Source organism: Argiope bruennichi, chromosome 3, assembly GCF_947563725.1.
Source record: "Argiope bruennichi chromosome 3, qqArgBrue1.1, whole genome shotgun sequence".
NCBI lineage: Eukaryota > Metazoa > Arthropoda > Arachnida > Araneae > Araneidae > Argiope > Argiope bruennichi.
This window is the reverse complement of record NC_079153.1, coordinates 36,569,862-36,586,403: the sequence shown is the minus strand read 5'-3', so window position 1 is coordinate 36,586,403 and position 16,542 is coordinate 36,569,862. Positions and strand designations below refer to the sequence as shown.

Genomic DNA, 16,542 nt, shown 5'->3' with positions numbered 1-16,542 from the left:
TCGTCAAAATCTCGAGTTCGAATTTTGTTTGACGACGTCTGCTCTTTCTCTGTATTATGTATATGAGAAAGTCAAAATTGACACAATCAGTTGACATGAATACAAATTTTTGAATTTGTATTCAAATTAATTTGCCTATTTTGTCGAATTTCTAGAAATGTAACACAAATACTCTCTTACAAAGATAATGTTACGAATTATGTAAATTGAAAATATTTTGTTTTATATACGTAATACAATCACCAAAACTGAATATGCATTTTGAACAACTTTCTTCCCGCCAACTGGATGTAAAATTTGGCGAATATTCACAATTTAGGCTACTAGATCTCGTGAAAAATTTTACTTAAATCATTGCTTTTATGGGTTATTATAAGTTACTTCTTTTATCTTACTAACTTAATGGAAAATATATTCTTTTTTTTTATTTTATATATATGAGAGGCAGTCACATTTGTACATAATATTATGTAAGCAATATTTCGGTGTTAATAAATTCTGTAATTACGAATTTAATATAATAAAGCAAATAGCATTTAGAGCAATTTTACTTGACAATATGCTCAGCCAATAATAAATTCAAAATGTTGCTATTTTTTTTTTCGTATAATTTGATAAATATTATATCATTTTTGTATTCAAAATTATTCTTTTGCGAACCCGGTCTTTGAATATTATCCAACTTTCGTGCGTAATCATAAATAATTTCGATTATTAGAACATATTTTAGTTATTTAAAACCAACCGCGGTGACAAATTGAATCCTTCCTTCGATTCAGGATAGTCATCGGAAGGATGCGATTTGCCACTGTGGGTCACTTCTCAGTCAGGATATGAAATGTATCTATAACCATTTTTATTCAATTTTTAATAAAAAGGTTATTTTGATATCAATTTCCTATTTTACAAATTATAGCATTCATATTGTTGACGAATTTATGTGGCAACTAAGATCTGGCATCTTTTTAAGTCGATGTGCCGGCTTCTCCTCTTTCTAAGTTTAGCGACGCTTGGCAACTGCTAGATCGGAAATCTGCTTTTGTTTTTGCAAGGCGTTTTATAGATTATCTCAATGAAATAAAAAAAAAAAAAAAAAGTCTAATATTACTCATCTGAAGCAGAGAAGCAGGAGGTCTTTTTACACTTCACGCTCAATTTGCTTATTGGCTAAAAGTTAAAAATTTACTATGTACTTACTGATTAAAGTTCTAAAAGAATTTCACTAGAAATTTTCAACAAGATACTTTCAAAAAATTGATAAAAGGGACAACATCGGCATAAACTTACAATCCGACGTTCCCAAAAAATGTCGAGGGACCTCCCCATTTCCATCATGCCCAAATCTTCACCGTAGCTTTACAAAACCAACCAACTTGACTTTAAACCAGTTTTGCATTAAAAAAAACAAAAAAAAAAAAAAAAAAACATTTATTTGAAACTTTGTTCTAAATTATTATTTTTTTTCCCTGAAATATACGTTATCAGTGTACTATTCTATGAAATAGCTTCAATTAACTAAGCACAACCACTTACTAAGTAATCTCAATACCTATATCACTTGTTCATTCCATTCTCAGGTGATATGGAATGCCATGCTAATTCTATATCACCTGTTCATTAAGAACCTTCAGTTCAAGAACTCCATTACATATCCTTCAAGTTGGCAAGAAAAAAGTTAAAAAATGACTTTGAATTAACGGAGAAATTCTAATTTACTGAACTTAATCAACTTAAGAGAACGAAATGTATTCGGAAAAGTTTTTATCTTTTCATAATAACGAATGGTTTATTTATCATCAAGAATCAGTAATAACTAGTTTCATATTTTCCAACCGATTAATATAGCCTTATGTTACAGGGATTTGCAAACTATGTTCTCGGACCCGCTGCTTTCATTATACCTATTTTAGTAGCTGCCTCGGCCTACGGAGCATCTAATGGAACATGCTTGATTGCTTCAAGGTATTTTTTTTCATATATTTATATAAAAAACAACTCATTGTTTCAGTGTAATCTGTAAAAATTTATAATATTAGCATTTAATGAGAAACTGCAAATTTTACGGGAAGCCAATAAGCCGATTCCGAACTGTAGCACAGTGAGTTGCTACTCCACAGCATATAGCCTCCAAAATATTTTCACATTTCATCCCTACGGTTTCATTATTCTATGATGTTTTCTATTCTATACTATAAATTCTATATCTTTTCAATTGGTAATTTTTTTAACTGTCCTAAAAAGACTTATATATGTGCAAAAGTTCCGAACAAAAAAAAAAGATCCATCTATTTGAATTACTATCTCAAATTGATTAATTAGTTTAATTTTGGGGCCACAGACTTGATGCGACGTTTGCTAATAATTTTCAAAAAATAAATGGCGTTTGAAATTATAATGAGAATATGAACGCAAGGAGCTGAGTCGGCCTTCATTACAAAATATTGGTATCTGCCCCTTCCCCACCCCCATCTATCATTTTTTCTCCTTATATCATTCTTGAAAGCCTGCACCTGGGCCCTAGGATTTTACCCTCCCCCTTCTTTTGCGTCCCTGTTTTATTAATCAAACATTTTTCATAATTATATTTTATCGTTTATTTGAATCATATTTTTATGGGATGAGGAGGTTTTATTTCACATTCATTTTATTTAACAATTTATCACTTATACAGATTTAACCCATATGAAACTCATGAATTAAAAATATTTCTCCCTCAACAAGGAGCAAATTATGTAAATATTACTGAACTAAATCCAAAATAGTTATTCATTGGCTTTGTTGCTTAAAACATATTAATAAGAATGAAAATTTTGAAAAAAAAGTGGATGAAATTATTAATTTCAAATTAATTGTGCGAGTGACGATTATTGCTCTTTTCTTATTGTATCTTGTTGCTCACGAATTTATTGACTGCGTTGGCCTGGTAGTAAGATCTTGGCTTCGGAACCGGAGGTTTTCAGGTTCGAGACCCGATTTCACCGAAGAATCGTCATGTGTTGTTGTCGTTTCTTATGGCACTTAGACAAGCCCGCTTGTACGAAGACAGCGATTTAAGCCGATAGGGAGTGCGTCTCTTGTTTAAGTAGCGTCAACTAGGGCCAAGAGTACGACTTTGCCACTCACGCATCACTCATTCGCTTGCACAACCCCTTTTTACAGGAAGGCACATTCACACAATTCACAGATAGAACAGAGGAAGAACAACCATGCCCGAACCGAGATTCGAACCCATGACGCCCAGATCATGGGGAAGACGCGCTACCCCTTTGCCAGGATGCTGGCAGAACCGTCATGTAAGCAGGTCTGGTGTGCGTTAAATACATTGGGAACAAACTTCCTCAATTTGGTGTGGTGTGGAAGTTTGGAAAAGGTGGTGCCAGCTCAGGTATCATTCTCATCATCTGACTCGGTTCAAAATTACGAGATCCTAAAATTACCCTAGTGTTACTTCAAAATAGAACTTAGATATAATTGAACTGTAATTAAAATTTTGATGTTTGAAAATAACGTTCGATTTTTCCGTGGGGCAGGCTTCCATTCGTCGCTGCTCGTCAAGGTCATTCAGCAGAACTGATGTCCTACGTCCAAGTAAACCGTTTGACACCCGCTCCAGCTTTGCTCTTCAACGTAAGTATGAAAAAAAACTGCTAATGCATAGTAATTGCTTTAAATTTCATACGTATGTAATGGTTTGTTCAATTCAGAGAATGAAAGTTATTTTTAAATTTGAAACTATATCTATGAAATATTTTAGAATTATGTTTAGCAATTGTATAAACCGCATTAACATTTGATCTATAAAGTGAAAGATTTTTTACGTTTATAATAAGCATATTTATTTCCTCATATACGTAGTAAAGAGAAAATTTGACGAATCTCCTCATTTTAGATCTCCCTGAGTTCGAAAAACGCATTTTTGGAAAGTATCCATCTATCTATCTGTCTGTGACAAAGATAACTCGAAAACACTTTCATCTAGATGACTGAAATTTGGTATATGTTTTTACACCGAATTTGCAGATTTCTACCAAATTTTGTGTAAAATATGTTCGGAGGAAGTCCATCTGTCAGGTAGTTCGAATATAAGCTAGCAGAATAATTGCAAAAAAAAAAGAGCTAGATAGATGAAATTCGGTACACAGGTTTAACATCTACAGTGTAGACACCTTGCAAATTTTCAGCGAAATCCAATAACTGACTGTCTGTCTCTACTTTTAGAAATATGTAAATGCGATAATTCAAAAAACGCAATCAATAATTTAAATATGTGCAATCTGGCATAAGATTTTGTAAATACAATTTATGTCAAATTTTTGTTTCGATCAGTTGAGAAAAACGTGTCTAAAACAAAAATTTGATTTCGGGGTACTATTAACGCATGCCAGAGATTAATCGCCAAATAACTCGCCTAGGATAACATGATAGATTCAGTAAAATGCATAATACATTTTTGTGGAGGCGAAACCTTCGCCGTAGGAAGCCCTAAACGTTTCAAAATAGACTTTTAAACCTGTGGAAGTGATCTCCCCAAAACCTTCTCGCATACTCTTTATTAAAGATTTTATCCCAGAGACCGCCTTGAATATCATTTTTGTACAATAGTTACTAAATATCAACCTTTGGCGTGAATTCATAATTTTTACTGAATTTATAGTGTCATCCTTGGCGGATTATTTGGAGATTAATCAATGGCATGCAATTAATAGTATCCAAAAATCAAATTTGCGTTCTAGGTGCGTTTTTTCCAAACGACTGAAAGAAAAATTTTATCACAAACAGCATAACAAATTTGTTATATTTGTCTTTGCGTTTTTTAGCTATCGTATATGAAAGTGCAGACATACAGACGGTCAACACCTTGTTGAATTTAGCTCAAAATTGGATAGGTGTATTCACTAAATGTTAAATCTGTGAACTGAATTTTATCTATTAAGCTCTTTTCGTTTTGTAATTACCGTGTTAACTTATATTCGAACAGACAGACTTCCTCCGAGAGAATTGTGCTGTGAATTTGATAGAAATCTGAAAATGAGATGTAAATGCATTATACTAAATTTCACCCATCTAGCTAATAGTGTTTTTGAATTATCTTTGTCACAGACAGACGGACATTTTCCAAAAATGTATTTTCTGGGCTCGGGAAGGTTAAAACGTAGAGATGCGTGAAAGTCTTCAGTTCTAATTTTTTGACAATTACTATGCGAGAAAATAAAAAAAAAGTGTTGCTTATTTTTCTTTGCAACACTCAAAATTTATCATCATGATAGGGCCAAACCATAAATAAGTATTTTTTTTTTTATTTTTAGAGATAATTATTATTTTGAAATTTGTTGAATGACATGACTATGTGTTGATTTACTTCGTGATTTTCTCATGATAAAAATAGCTGAAATTGTTTATTTTTAACATTATCATCATTTCCTTAGATTGATATGGGAAAAAGTATTTTTTTACTTTGATTGCGGAACTTCAACAGTTATTTATCTAAGCATTAGCTAGTTATTAAAACTGGAATGATAAAACTATGCTAAGAATTCTGGAAATAGTCAAATTGCTAAAGAAGTTTTATAAAAAAAAAATTAACTAGGAAAATATTTTTTTCTTTAATTAAAAAAAAATTGCTTAGACTAAACAATTTATGTTCTGATGACTCAAAAGGAAAGAAAGGAACTGCTTTTCTAGCTTAAACTGTTATGAAGAAAATAATGAAGGTTTCATTTCAGAAAGTTTGTTTAATACTAGTTCATTCAAACAGTAGTACCATAAAACGCTATTTTTCCCATCAAGTAATGGTCTTAAAATTTGTATAGAAAACATATTTGATAGTGTAGGATTGATTATCCAAGGTCAAATCAGTTGAACTCAGCAATGCAAATCCAAACAATAGATGTAATAATAACAAAAAGCTTTTTCTCAGATGTAGCAAAGGAAAACAATAACCACCGAATGATTTTCGATGAGAATATTTCCTACTTATTACGTTGCTGGTATCCGAAATTTCTCCTGACTGTTTGGAAGTGAAACAGGAAATAATATTTGTGAAATTATCCTAGGAGAATAATAAATCATGATTGTGCCATAAAGTTATTTAAATAATAATAGCACGGATTACATTTAATCCTTAGTATTTAGATTTACATATGAAATAGCTATATATAATTTTTAAAAAAATATTTAGAATTGTAAGCATTTTTTAGAGAGCTTCTTAAGTGTGGATTATGATGTCTGTAGAATTTTTAATATAGATTACTAAAAGGACTGTATGCATTACTTTTTCTATAAAGTTTCGACGAGTGCTGGTTCGTGTTTTAAATGATGAAACTAATTTGTAATCAACAGTATTTAATTAACAGTTCAATACTATTCATGATTGAACGCCAACTACGAAACGAGACGAACAAGAATCATGAAGAACAAATATCAGAATCAAACAGAAGAATGGTTGCCACAATTGGCGCTTTATCATCTGACATGGCGATATTAACAATATTTTTGCTTGATATTTAACAATGCCAAAAGAATATTGGCTTATATAAATTGGCATTGGAATATATATATATATATATATATATATATATATATATATATATATATATATATATATATATATATATATATATATATATATATATATATATAAATGACTGACTAAATTCAGTACGCATATTTACCGTCGATACTGTTGATATTTGTCACATTTTGAGCTATATCTAATTAGGAGATTGATTATCTGTTTAAAAAAACATGTAAAGCGGAATTCGAGAACGCGATGGCTTGAATATATTAATTTTGGTATGTGATTTTGTGACTACAAGTGCAGCTCAGTGACAAATTTTTGTGTCAATCGGTAGGGGAAAACGCGCCTAAAACAAATTTAATTTTATGATACTATAAATCAGCGATAAATCGCCAAAACAATCGCCAAGGATCACTCGAGAGATACAGTAAAAATGCTAATGTAAATACCATGCAAAGCCTTCTCTGGAGTAAACCCTTCATTGGAGAGTATCCGAGAAAGTTAGGAGATACCATGTCCACTTATTCCTTTAAAATATACAAAGAAACCAAATTTCAAAAAAAATATATATATTTTCTTAAAAGGCTATTTCTTTTTAATTTGATTTTAAAAAATGGAAAGTATAAATGGCCGCAATACATTTTTAGCCAGAAAGAATATATAATATAATATTTTTCGCTAAGAATTTATCTGAGTTTGTCTGTAACTGTCTCTCTAATAAAAACATATTGTTTTTAAAAATGTAAAGAGTATCGCGAAGTAGATGACGTCCGGGTCACCAATGTGGAGGATTGGCAATGCCGTGAGGATAGAACCTGGGACTTTGTGGTTCGCAGTCCAGTAACATGGCCATGATACAAAAGCAATTGTCCGGGTAGCGTAGTTGTTAACTGGCTTATAAGCTTTCACCACAAACTCATTTAAAAAAGTTCAAATATAAATTATCATCCATAAAATATGTCTCTTTAAGAAAATATTATGCATTTGCGTTATAAACTGTTCATTGTAGTAGAAATTTGGAAGCATGAATACTCAAGCAAAAAAACATATTGAAATGCATCAAATATTTACGTATGCGTGCATGCAATTTTAATTAGTATTGATGTACTTTGCTGATTTATTAACTTTTTAATTTTTTTTCAGGGATTTATTGTTTTTATGATGATATGCGCTGGAAATATTGGTGGATTGATTGACTTTTTCAGTTTTGTTGCCTGGATGTTTTACGGTGGAACTATGATAACTGTGATCGTCATGAGATTTACAGAAAAAGATCTTCCAAGGCCTTACAAAGTAAGAATGAATAGCAACTTTTAATTATTAATACATTTGAAAGCGGTAATATGGTTATACGTACAAAAATATTTAATTTTATGGATATTTGATTTATTAAAAATTGTATATAATTTAAAAACTTGTCGCTGTAGTACTCAAATTAAGCATTATTCTGCAAGTTTCATAATTTATTAATAAAAAAAACCGATCGAATGAGTTAAAATCTTCTTTGAAATAAAATCTCGAAATTCATTTGTCGGATAAAATGTGAGTCCACAAAACAAAAGATTTTTATGATTTTAATATCCTTCGAAATAAGCTTCAAATTCCAAATATATATGAGATATAGATGAAACAAAACTGACATCCAAAGATCTCGTATTCATGTTCAAAATTCCGCAATTAAATGAAAAAAATATAGAAATTAAGCTTTCTTTATTAATTGTAGCAATAAGCCTTTCGCATTTAAAGAAAGATAACTAATCGATTTCCATCACACTTCCGTATAATTATAATTCATATAAATAGTTACTATTATAAATATTTTTCTTGTCAAAAATTAAAGCATTGTAAAAGCTAAATTGCAAAAATAAATAAATAAAATGAAAGAAATGACAAATTATAAAATAAAATCTTGATATTAATATTTCTCAACCCCTATTGGCGTCAATGATATTGCAGTGATTTTAAGATAATTTCATTATACCGGCATTCCGAAACTCAATTGCTTTTTTTTAAAAAGTGACTAATTTTCATTGTAAGCCAAAAACTAAATTTTAGTACTAATATGGGCACAATCACTCAAATCGTATTAAAACTGACTAAAATGTTTATCAATAATAAAATTAAATCGGCACAGTATATCAACTTATTTCTAGTGTCAGTCAATCGATATATGAATCAGACGATTAATCGATACATAAATTACAAGAAATCTGTGTCAAATGTGTTAGAAAATAAAATTTAAAACAATATTACCCCCCCTCCTTCGCATTCAATGACTCATCGCATTATTTAATTTTTAATCTGAAATTTATTGAAAGTATTAAGTAATTTAGAATGCAAAAATGATTTAAAAACATTACAATCTCATGCGAGTTTGTTTTATTATAGAAATTACAGTACTAATAAATGTCCCAAATAGGGCGTGTCATAGGACTAATTAAATATAATAATAGAATCATACTAAGACAGTTTACTACAAAATGCATCTGAAGTTCAATAAAATAAAAGCTAAATTTGATTTAATTAATTAATGAAAAAATACTTGACTTCCTTTTATGCGCAAAAGAAGCTTTAAATTGACGGTTGAGACAGTCCCCCTCCCCCATTTTTCTCTCTCTTTAAACTAAATATTTAAAAGTTCCAAACCTTGCTTTGAGAGGCTAAATTCTTACATAAAATCATTGAGTTCTCTTTTAGAAAATTATTGTTATATTTGCAAACGTATTTCATATACATAACCACTATTAAATTCAAATTTTTTTATATCTTCATCTGATGAAAGAGTATCCGGCTATGGTGTGAAAATTAGTATAGAAATATTCTCACTTTGTGGTACAAGTAGTCTTGCTGTTTCTAAATCTGGATATTTCTATGATTAAAACCTATTACTTTCTCCAAACAAAAATAATAGCCATCATGAGGATTTACAAGCTGCTGTCTCCACACTATTGACGTAATAAATTGCAAAAGCTTCCGTTTTACCATTTTTTTACTTTCTCGTATATGTAGTATAGAGAGAGTATCGTAATCATCTAAAAATTCGAATTTTAGATTTTGACAAATCACCGCGTTTCAGACCTTCCTAAGTTCGAAAAACACATTTTTGCAAAATGTTCGTCTGTTAGCGACAAAGTTAACTCGAAAACGCTTTCAGCTGGACGGATAAAATTTGGCATATGGTCTTTGCACTAAACTTTCAGATTTCTATCAAATTTTTAGTAAAATATATTTAGAGGAAGTTCATATTTCCGACTGTTCGAATATAAGTTAACACGATAATTACAAAACAAAGACATAAAATTCAGTACACATGTTGTTGGCACTTGTCATAGACAAGCCCACTGACTTTAGAAGTCAGTGATTTTAAGCCAAGGGCGCGTCTCTTGTTTTTTCAGTAGCGCCATCTAAGGCCAAGAGTACGACTTAGCTAAACACACATTACAACCCTTTTTTATAGGGCGGACTTCATTCATGCATTTCATTCACTCATCCACTGATCGTAATTTAGACATGAATCAGAGAACGATCAGCCCTGATCCAGTATCCCCCGGTGGTATTACTCTCGATATGAAGGACTTTGTGATCACGACAGATTTATACGTGCTCCAGCCACCGCACACACGGAGAGTCTTCGGACGGCGGGGTTCCAACGCGTAATCCAAGGGACGCGAATCCAACCTATGGTATTACATCTGAATCAGAGAACGATCACCCCTGATCCAGTACCCCCAGTGGTATTACTCTCGACATGGAGAATCAGTACACATATTTAACTGAACATCTATAGTGTAGACACCTGTCAAATTTTGAGTCAAATCTAATTACGGGTTGACTGTCTGTCGATTTGTACTTTCAGAAGCAAGTACACGCGATTAATCAAACACACAATGACTTAAATATATCAAATTTGGCTTGGATACAATTTTGTTTTAATCGGTTGATAAATACGTGTTTAAAACACAAATTCGATTTTTGGATACTATTAACGCATGCCAGAGATGAATCGCCAAATAACTCGCCAAGAATAGATTCAGTAGAAATGCTAAATTCAAGTCAAAAGTTAATATTTCTTAACTGAGGTATGCTAATGCCATGTAAGGCGTTCTCTTTCATGACAAGTTTATTAAAGAGTATGCGAGAAAGTTTCGGAGAAACCAATCCCGCTGGTTTATGCTGCCAGAAAAACTTTACACAGCTTTTACAGACACCAGTGAAATATTAAGAATTTCAATCATTTCGAAAATGTTGATAAAGCTTTAAAAAAAAATTCTTTGTCAAAGAGTAAAGTTTGTGGTGGTAACATCATAAGCCAGATAACAACTTCCGGAGAAGAGAGTACTCTTTTGTCTAGTGGTTATGTTACTCGGCTATGAACCCTAACGTTGCGAGTTCGAACCTCAACCCGCACAAGTTTGACAAAAGTAACACCCGTTTTGAAATCGGAAATTTCAAAATACCCTAAAACCATAATTACTTTCCAGGGCAGTTTTATTATATTACGCTGCTCATCGGGGAAAAAAATTGATTTATATTTTGCAGTACTTATAGACGATATTGTATTAATAAAAAGAGTTTACTTATTTCTTCCCTTTTTCCCAGGTGCCTCTTATTATACCTATAGTTATGTCTGTTATCTCTGCCTATTTGGTACTGGCTCCCATCATCGAAAATCCTCAACTTGAATATTTCTACGCTCTTCTTTTCTTGCTGTCGGGACTGCTCTTTTACATTCCTTTTGTACACTTCGATATCAGGCTACGAATTATGAGTAAGTACAAATGAAGAATTTTATTAACATAAATAACATTTTAAAATTATTTGAATAAGTGTTTTTGTTTCATTTTGAATTCAATTCAAAAGTGCTCATGTATCTTAACTTTGTTTTAAATTATAGACATTTTCCATTATACAAACATTTATCCCATTATATCAACATTTATCTTTAAAAAAAATAGTTGCATTTATTTAATTATTAACTGCTTTTTCAACCTGCTAATTCATCAGGAATATTGGTTGTGCTTAGTTTCAAATAAATCTCTTATGCTTTATTTGATGTTCAAAATTCCAAATAAATTTTTTTTAAACATCAAAGTACCTTAATTATATAGCCTTGCACTTGTTCTGTTTATTGTATATATGAGCTAACATAATAAAGACCCATGGACGGCTGTGTCGATTTTCGATTTATCGAAATATATCATTTTGAAAAAAAAAAAAAAAAAAAAAAAATTCTCAAAATGATATTTTTGAGAAATCGATTTTTCGATGCCAGTTTTCGAAAAATATCGATTTATCGATATCATGTTCATGAATAATAGTTCACGATGAATCGCGATGTAATAAATCGATATTCACAATTAGAGTTTTCGTTTTGGTTATTGGTTAGTGTTTATCTTTGTTGCTTTTCATTCTTTTTCACCTTCATACATTATTTTTGTTAATATTTCTATAAATACTGTCGTGTTCTAATATATAAAAAAAATACTTGTTTTAAGCATGTCATTTTGGAATAAACTGCTTTCTGTTCCCTAACTGAATGATACCATTATGGAAAAATAATTGTGGTTATCAGAAAGTTGTAGCCTGACCTTTGTTTAATCGCTCAATATGCATTTTCAGAAATAAAAAGCGGAAAAGTATTAATTCAAATTAAATCCGCAATTTTATTCGCAGCTCGCATTCTCTCACACTCAATCGTATTCGCATAAAAAAGTGCCGTTATACCTCCGCTTTCGCCTGGTGACCCACGATAAATCTCGATACAATAAATCGATATTCACAACTAATTTACGTATTCGATTTCGTTTTGGTTACTGGTAGGGCTGGTGGATGACCGAACTTCATCATCGCGATATAACGTCCAACACATATCGATACATATTAGATACTTACCGAATTTTGGGTAATTCCGAGATTTCGATAGTGATAGACTTTGGATGAGTATTGAGAATCAGTCCTGGCAATATTTTTTTTAATGTCAAGGCATTGTTTAGCATATCAGTCGAAAATATGAGTTGTTCTTTTTTTCTTTTTAATCCACCTGCTTTTCTGTTGTAGGTACTTTTATATTTCTAAAAGTGTTTCTTGTTTTATATCTTTAAAAATGCTCTTTTCCAATTTCATTATATATTTTTTGTTACATTATTTTTTATTTAAGATAAAGATTATTTTTAATGGATAAATTTTATTATTCCACTTTATGTGATTGTAATTATATGTTGCGCTTTTTTTCAAATTTTTATGCAGTTTTATTCTTTTTTTTATTTTTGAAATACACAGCATTTTGAATTGATTTAAAAAATTCCTGCATTTTATTGAATTAAGAAATTTTTTTGAATTTATTTTCCTGTTTTTAATGTAAAGATATTTTATTGATAATTTTTCAAGCTTTTAACTGTTTTTTTTATATTATACTTTTTTTATTTCCCCCCCTTAATTTTAATTTTTCTAATTTAATTTCAAATTTTAGAATATGCTAAAATGTTGAAAGAGTACTTAGAAATAAAAGATAATTAGCTAGAATTTTAATATTCAGAAACACAGCATTGTACTTGACTGCTGATTGTTTTTTCACTGAGTTTATATTAATGGTGATGTATAATGATATATTTTTCTTTTATTCATCGTGATCAGGATATCTTCTAAAACTTTTAATGTATTACATCACTTGTTCGTAAATAAATTTACTCTCCATAGGATTTGTTATTAATGTTTCGCTCATTTCGGAATTACTATTTTTCATCTCTTTTTGAGTTTTGAAATAGTAAATTGAATGGTTAATTTTAGTTATATAACATATTCTAGTACATATTGAAATGAATTCTGCCAATAATATTATTAAAATAAGAATAAAAATTTATGTAATTCATATACAAAATTAATTTATGAAGATGTCAGATTTTGAATTCATGATATTTTAAAATTACTTAATTTTACTTGTTAAAAGAATTATGTCTTTTTCCTTTTATATATATATATAATATATGAAAAATGAAAGAAACTGCAGGGTTTTTTTTAAGTCAGCAGTAAAATTTGTAATATGCAAACTTACTTTGGCATTGACACACTTTATTAAAAGGGTTTTAACACAATTATTTTCTATTTATTTTTATTCAAAAGAAAACAAATATGTTTATTATATAAATTGAAACATCCTTTTATTTGGAGTTGTTCTGATCAGTCACTATGTTAAGAGATACTATTTATAACTTATCATCATTATAAATAGATAATAGCACGATACATCGAAAAATATCGCTATGTGTTGGACGATATATCGCAATGATGAAGTTCGGTTTTCGCCCAGCCCTACCCATAACATCAAAACACTGTTAAAAAATTTTTAAATTTCCTGTCTTTTAACTTTTTGGTATTGTAACTTTTTTTTTATTTGACTTGTAAACTACATAGATATTAAACAGAATTCTGTTTTCTTAATTTTCAAGAATGGAAGAAATTTTCGAGATTAAATATTTGATCAAAAAAACCTATGAAAATGGTTAGCATTTCAGTGCAGCAATCTATTTTAAAAAGTAAAAAGGAGGAAAAAAAAAAAAAAAAATCAAGAATTGCCAAAATTTAGAGGGAAATTTGCATGAGTATTAAATAGGTATCATTAAGAATATTTTTTTTTTTAATTTTAAGTTGGTTTAAAAATAATTTTTGTGCAACAATTTTTCAATAATACTGTGGATCAACACCAAAATTTTGCTAAATTTTTAATTAATTAAAATCGCTTTAAAATAAATCTTTGCCAAATTTAAGTCAAACATTCTCTTTCATTAGTAGGAATGAAGTAGGCATTTCTGCTTTATATCATTTATTCAATTATCCTAAATAACATGGACTTAAAGTTTTAATTTTATATGCATAAGATAGAAATATTTATAAAGAAATGCAAAATGTATTTGTAAAAGTATTTAATTTGAAAAGCAAAATAATAACGAATTGAAAGCTATTTTCTCATAAAATACCATAAATATAGGATATTAATTCAAAAATCAATTATATTTAATCCTATTAAGATTAATATTGTTTTTCTTTTTCTTTTAGAAAAATTTACTCATTTGATGCAGTTGTTGCTGAACTGTGCTCCATCTGAAAGTGTGCCTGGCTAAAAAAATATAATCAAGCTTTTAGGACAATTTCTTTTATGGAATGGAAGTGCTACATGACTGCTTTTCATACAGATATAATTTTTGGATTTATATTTTGAGGACCAGAGTTCTTCATTCCTCATTGAGAATTTTATAATCACCCAGTATATTTTTATGTCAATTGTTATGAAGACTTTTGATTTCCCAGCTCACTGAAACAACCTTCACATGAAGGGATAATTTAAAACATAGAGAACTATATTTTATTTACATGAATTAATTTATAAAATAGCTTGAATACATTGCAATCAATTTCTAATCTGATGAAATTTTTTAAAATTTATTTAAATCAATTGTAAGGGATCTGTAAAAGGGAATTAAAAAATTTATACTATTGCATGATAGCAGGTATATTTTTGTGCCAAAATGTAAGCTTTGTTTTATTACAATTATTAAAATTTCATGTGGTGTTTACTTATCCATTGTACTACAATGTGTAATGCTTAAAGCATTTCTTAATGTATATGAGAAGAAAAAAAAAATGCATTGAGGATGTGCTAATTTCTCTTTAGATTGTAATGATTTGGACTTGTTAAAGAGGATTATACATAAATTGTTTTGCTATCTGTAAAAAGAAATATTGTTTCACGCGTTTTTATCCAGATTTGTGGTTAAAATATTTTTTGTTATGCTGTAATAAACAACTTTATTATAATTGTATTAGATATTTGGTTGATCTCTTTTTATTCTCACATAAAACATTTAGAGCTAAACGATAGTAAAATCTATTTCAAGTATAATTTGTGCAGTTAAAATTTTAGTGCAACATTTTATATCTGCAGTGTTTTTTTTTAAAACTTTATTAATGTATATGAAATATGCAATAAAGAAATTTTTGTATCTTTCTAGAAATAAGCAATTATCATATAGAGTAATAATTGAATGCTTTTAAATTTCTTTTTTATTTTTAAGAAAAATCTCACAAATAGTGTCATTTTTACAGGACTGAATATTACAGAACTGAATATTTCCTCATTTCAAAACTAGTTATTGGAAATCTCAAATTATTTTGAATTTTACAGGAATGCTTTACATGAAGACTTAATCTTAGAACCTATATATTTTTTATAATCTTCCTTTGGGCTACTAACTGTTCAAAATTCCAAACCAAAACCCTGAATAGAAAGTCATATGTCCCCTGATCATAACTGCCAAATTATAAGTTAAGCAATACAAATTTGCAATTAACTCAAAATGTTATTTATATACGATGGTACAATTAAATAATTTGCTTTGGTGCAAATATTTTATGTAATTAAGTGAATTGAGGCATGTGAAAAATATCATAATTCTATGCATCTTCAAGTTTAATATGAAGATATGTAAAAAGAGAAAGGAAACAATCGTGAAATAAGCTACTGTTTATAAAATTCTTTTATTAACTATTAAACAACAAAATATTTTTATAAACTTAAAAATTGGACATTCTTCCTTCCCATCGATAAAATATTGAAATCTTAATAGCAACTGAACAATTAAAGCACCTTTTCATAATATTAATTGATTCATATATATATTATTCCACGCCTTCTTAATAAGTATGTACACTTAACAAAATTCCAATTCAAAAGAAATTGGAAAAAACAGTTTGTGAAATATTAAATTAAAATACAAAACTATCGCTGATAAGTGACTAGGTTATAGACCTCAGACCTCATTATAATGACCATAGTATAAATAAGGCTGTAAAAATAACTAATAGAATTGGAAGGAAACCACATTTCCCAAAGATGTGCAGATATAAAATTTGGTCAAACAGATGAAAATAATGACAGTCATTTCACATATAATACAGTATAAATTCATATCTTGACTAGAAAGAGAAAAGTATGTTAGATCATCATTTCTTACATGAATCTCAGTGATATA

At 29.4% G+C, this 16,542-nt stretch overlaps 1 protein-coding gene across 1 annotated transcript in view; it reads left to right on the top strand.

Annotated features, from left to right (window-relative positions):
* LOC129964060 (b(0,+)-type amino acid transporter 1-like) overlaps positions 1-15,333 on the top strand; it is an 88,345-nt gene extending 73,012 nt beyond the window's left edge. Inside the window, exons 9-13 of the mRNA XM_056078733.1 lie at positions 1,859-1,962; positions 3,531-3,627; positions 7,661-7,810; positions 11,117-11,285; positions 14,570-15,333. Of these exons, the coding sequence (XP_055934708.1) occupies positions 1,859-1,962; positions 3,531-3,627; positions 7,661-7,810; positions 11,117-11,285; positions 14,570-14,634 (585 nt within the window). The 3' untranslated portion in view covers positions 14,635-15,333. The remainder of the gene's footprint in view (positions 1-1,858; positions 1,963-3,530; positions 3,628-7,660; positions 7,811-11,116; positions 11,286-14,569) is intronic.
* Positions 15,334-16,542: the final 1,209 nt, after the last annotated feature.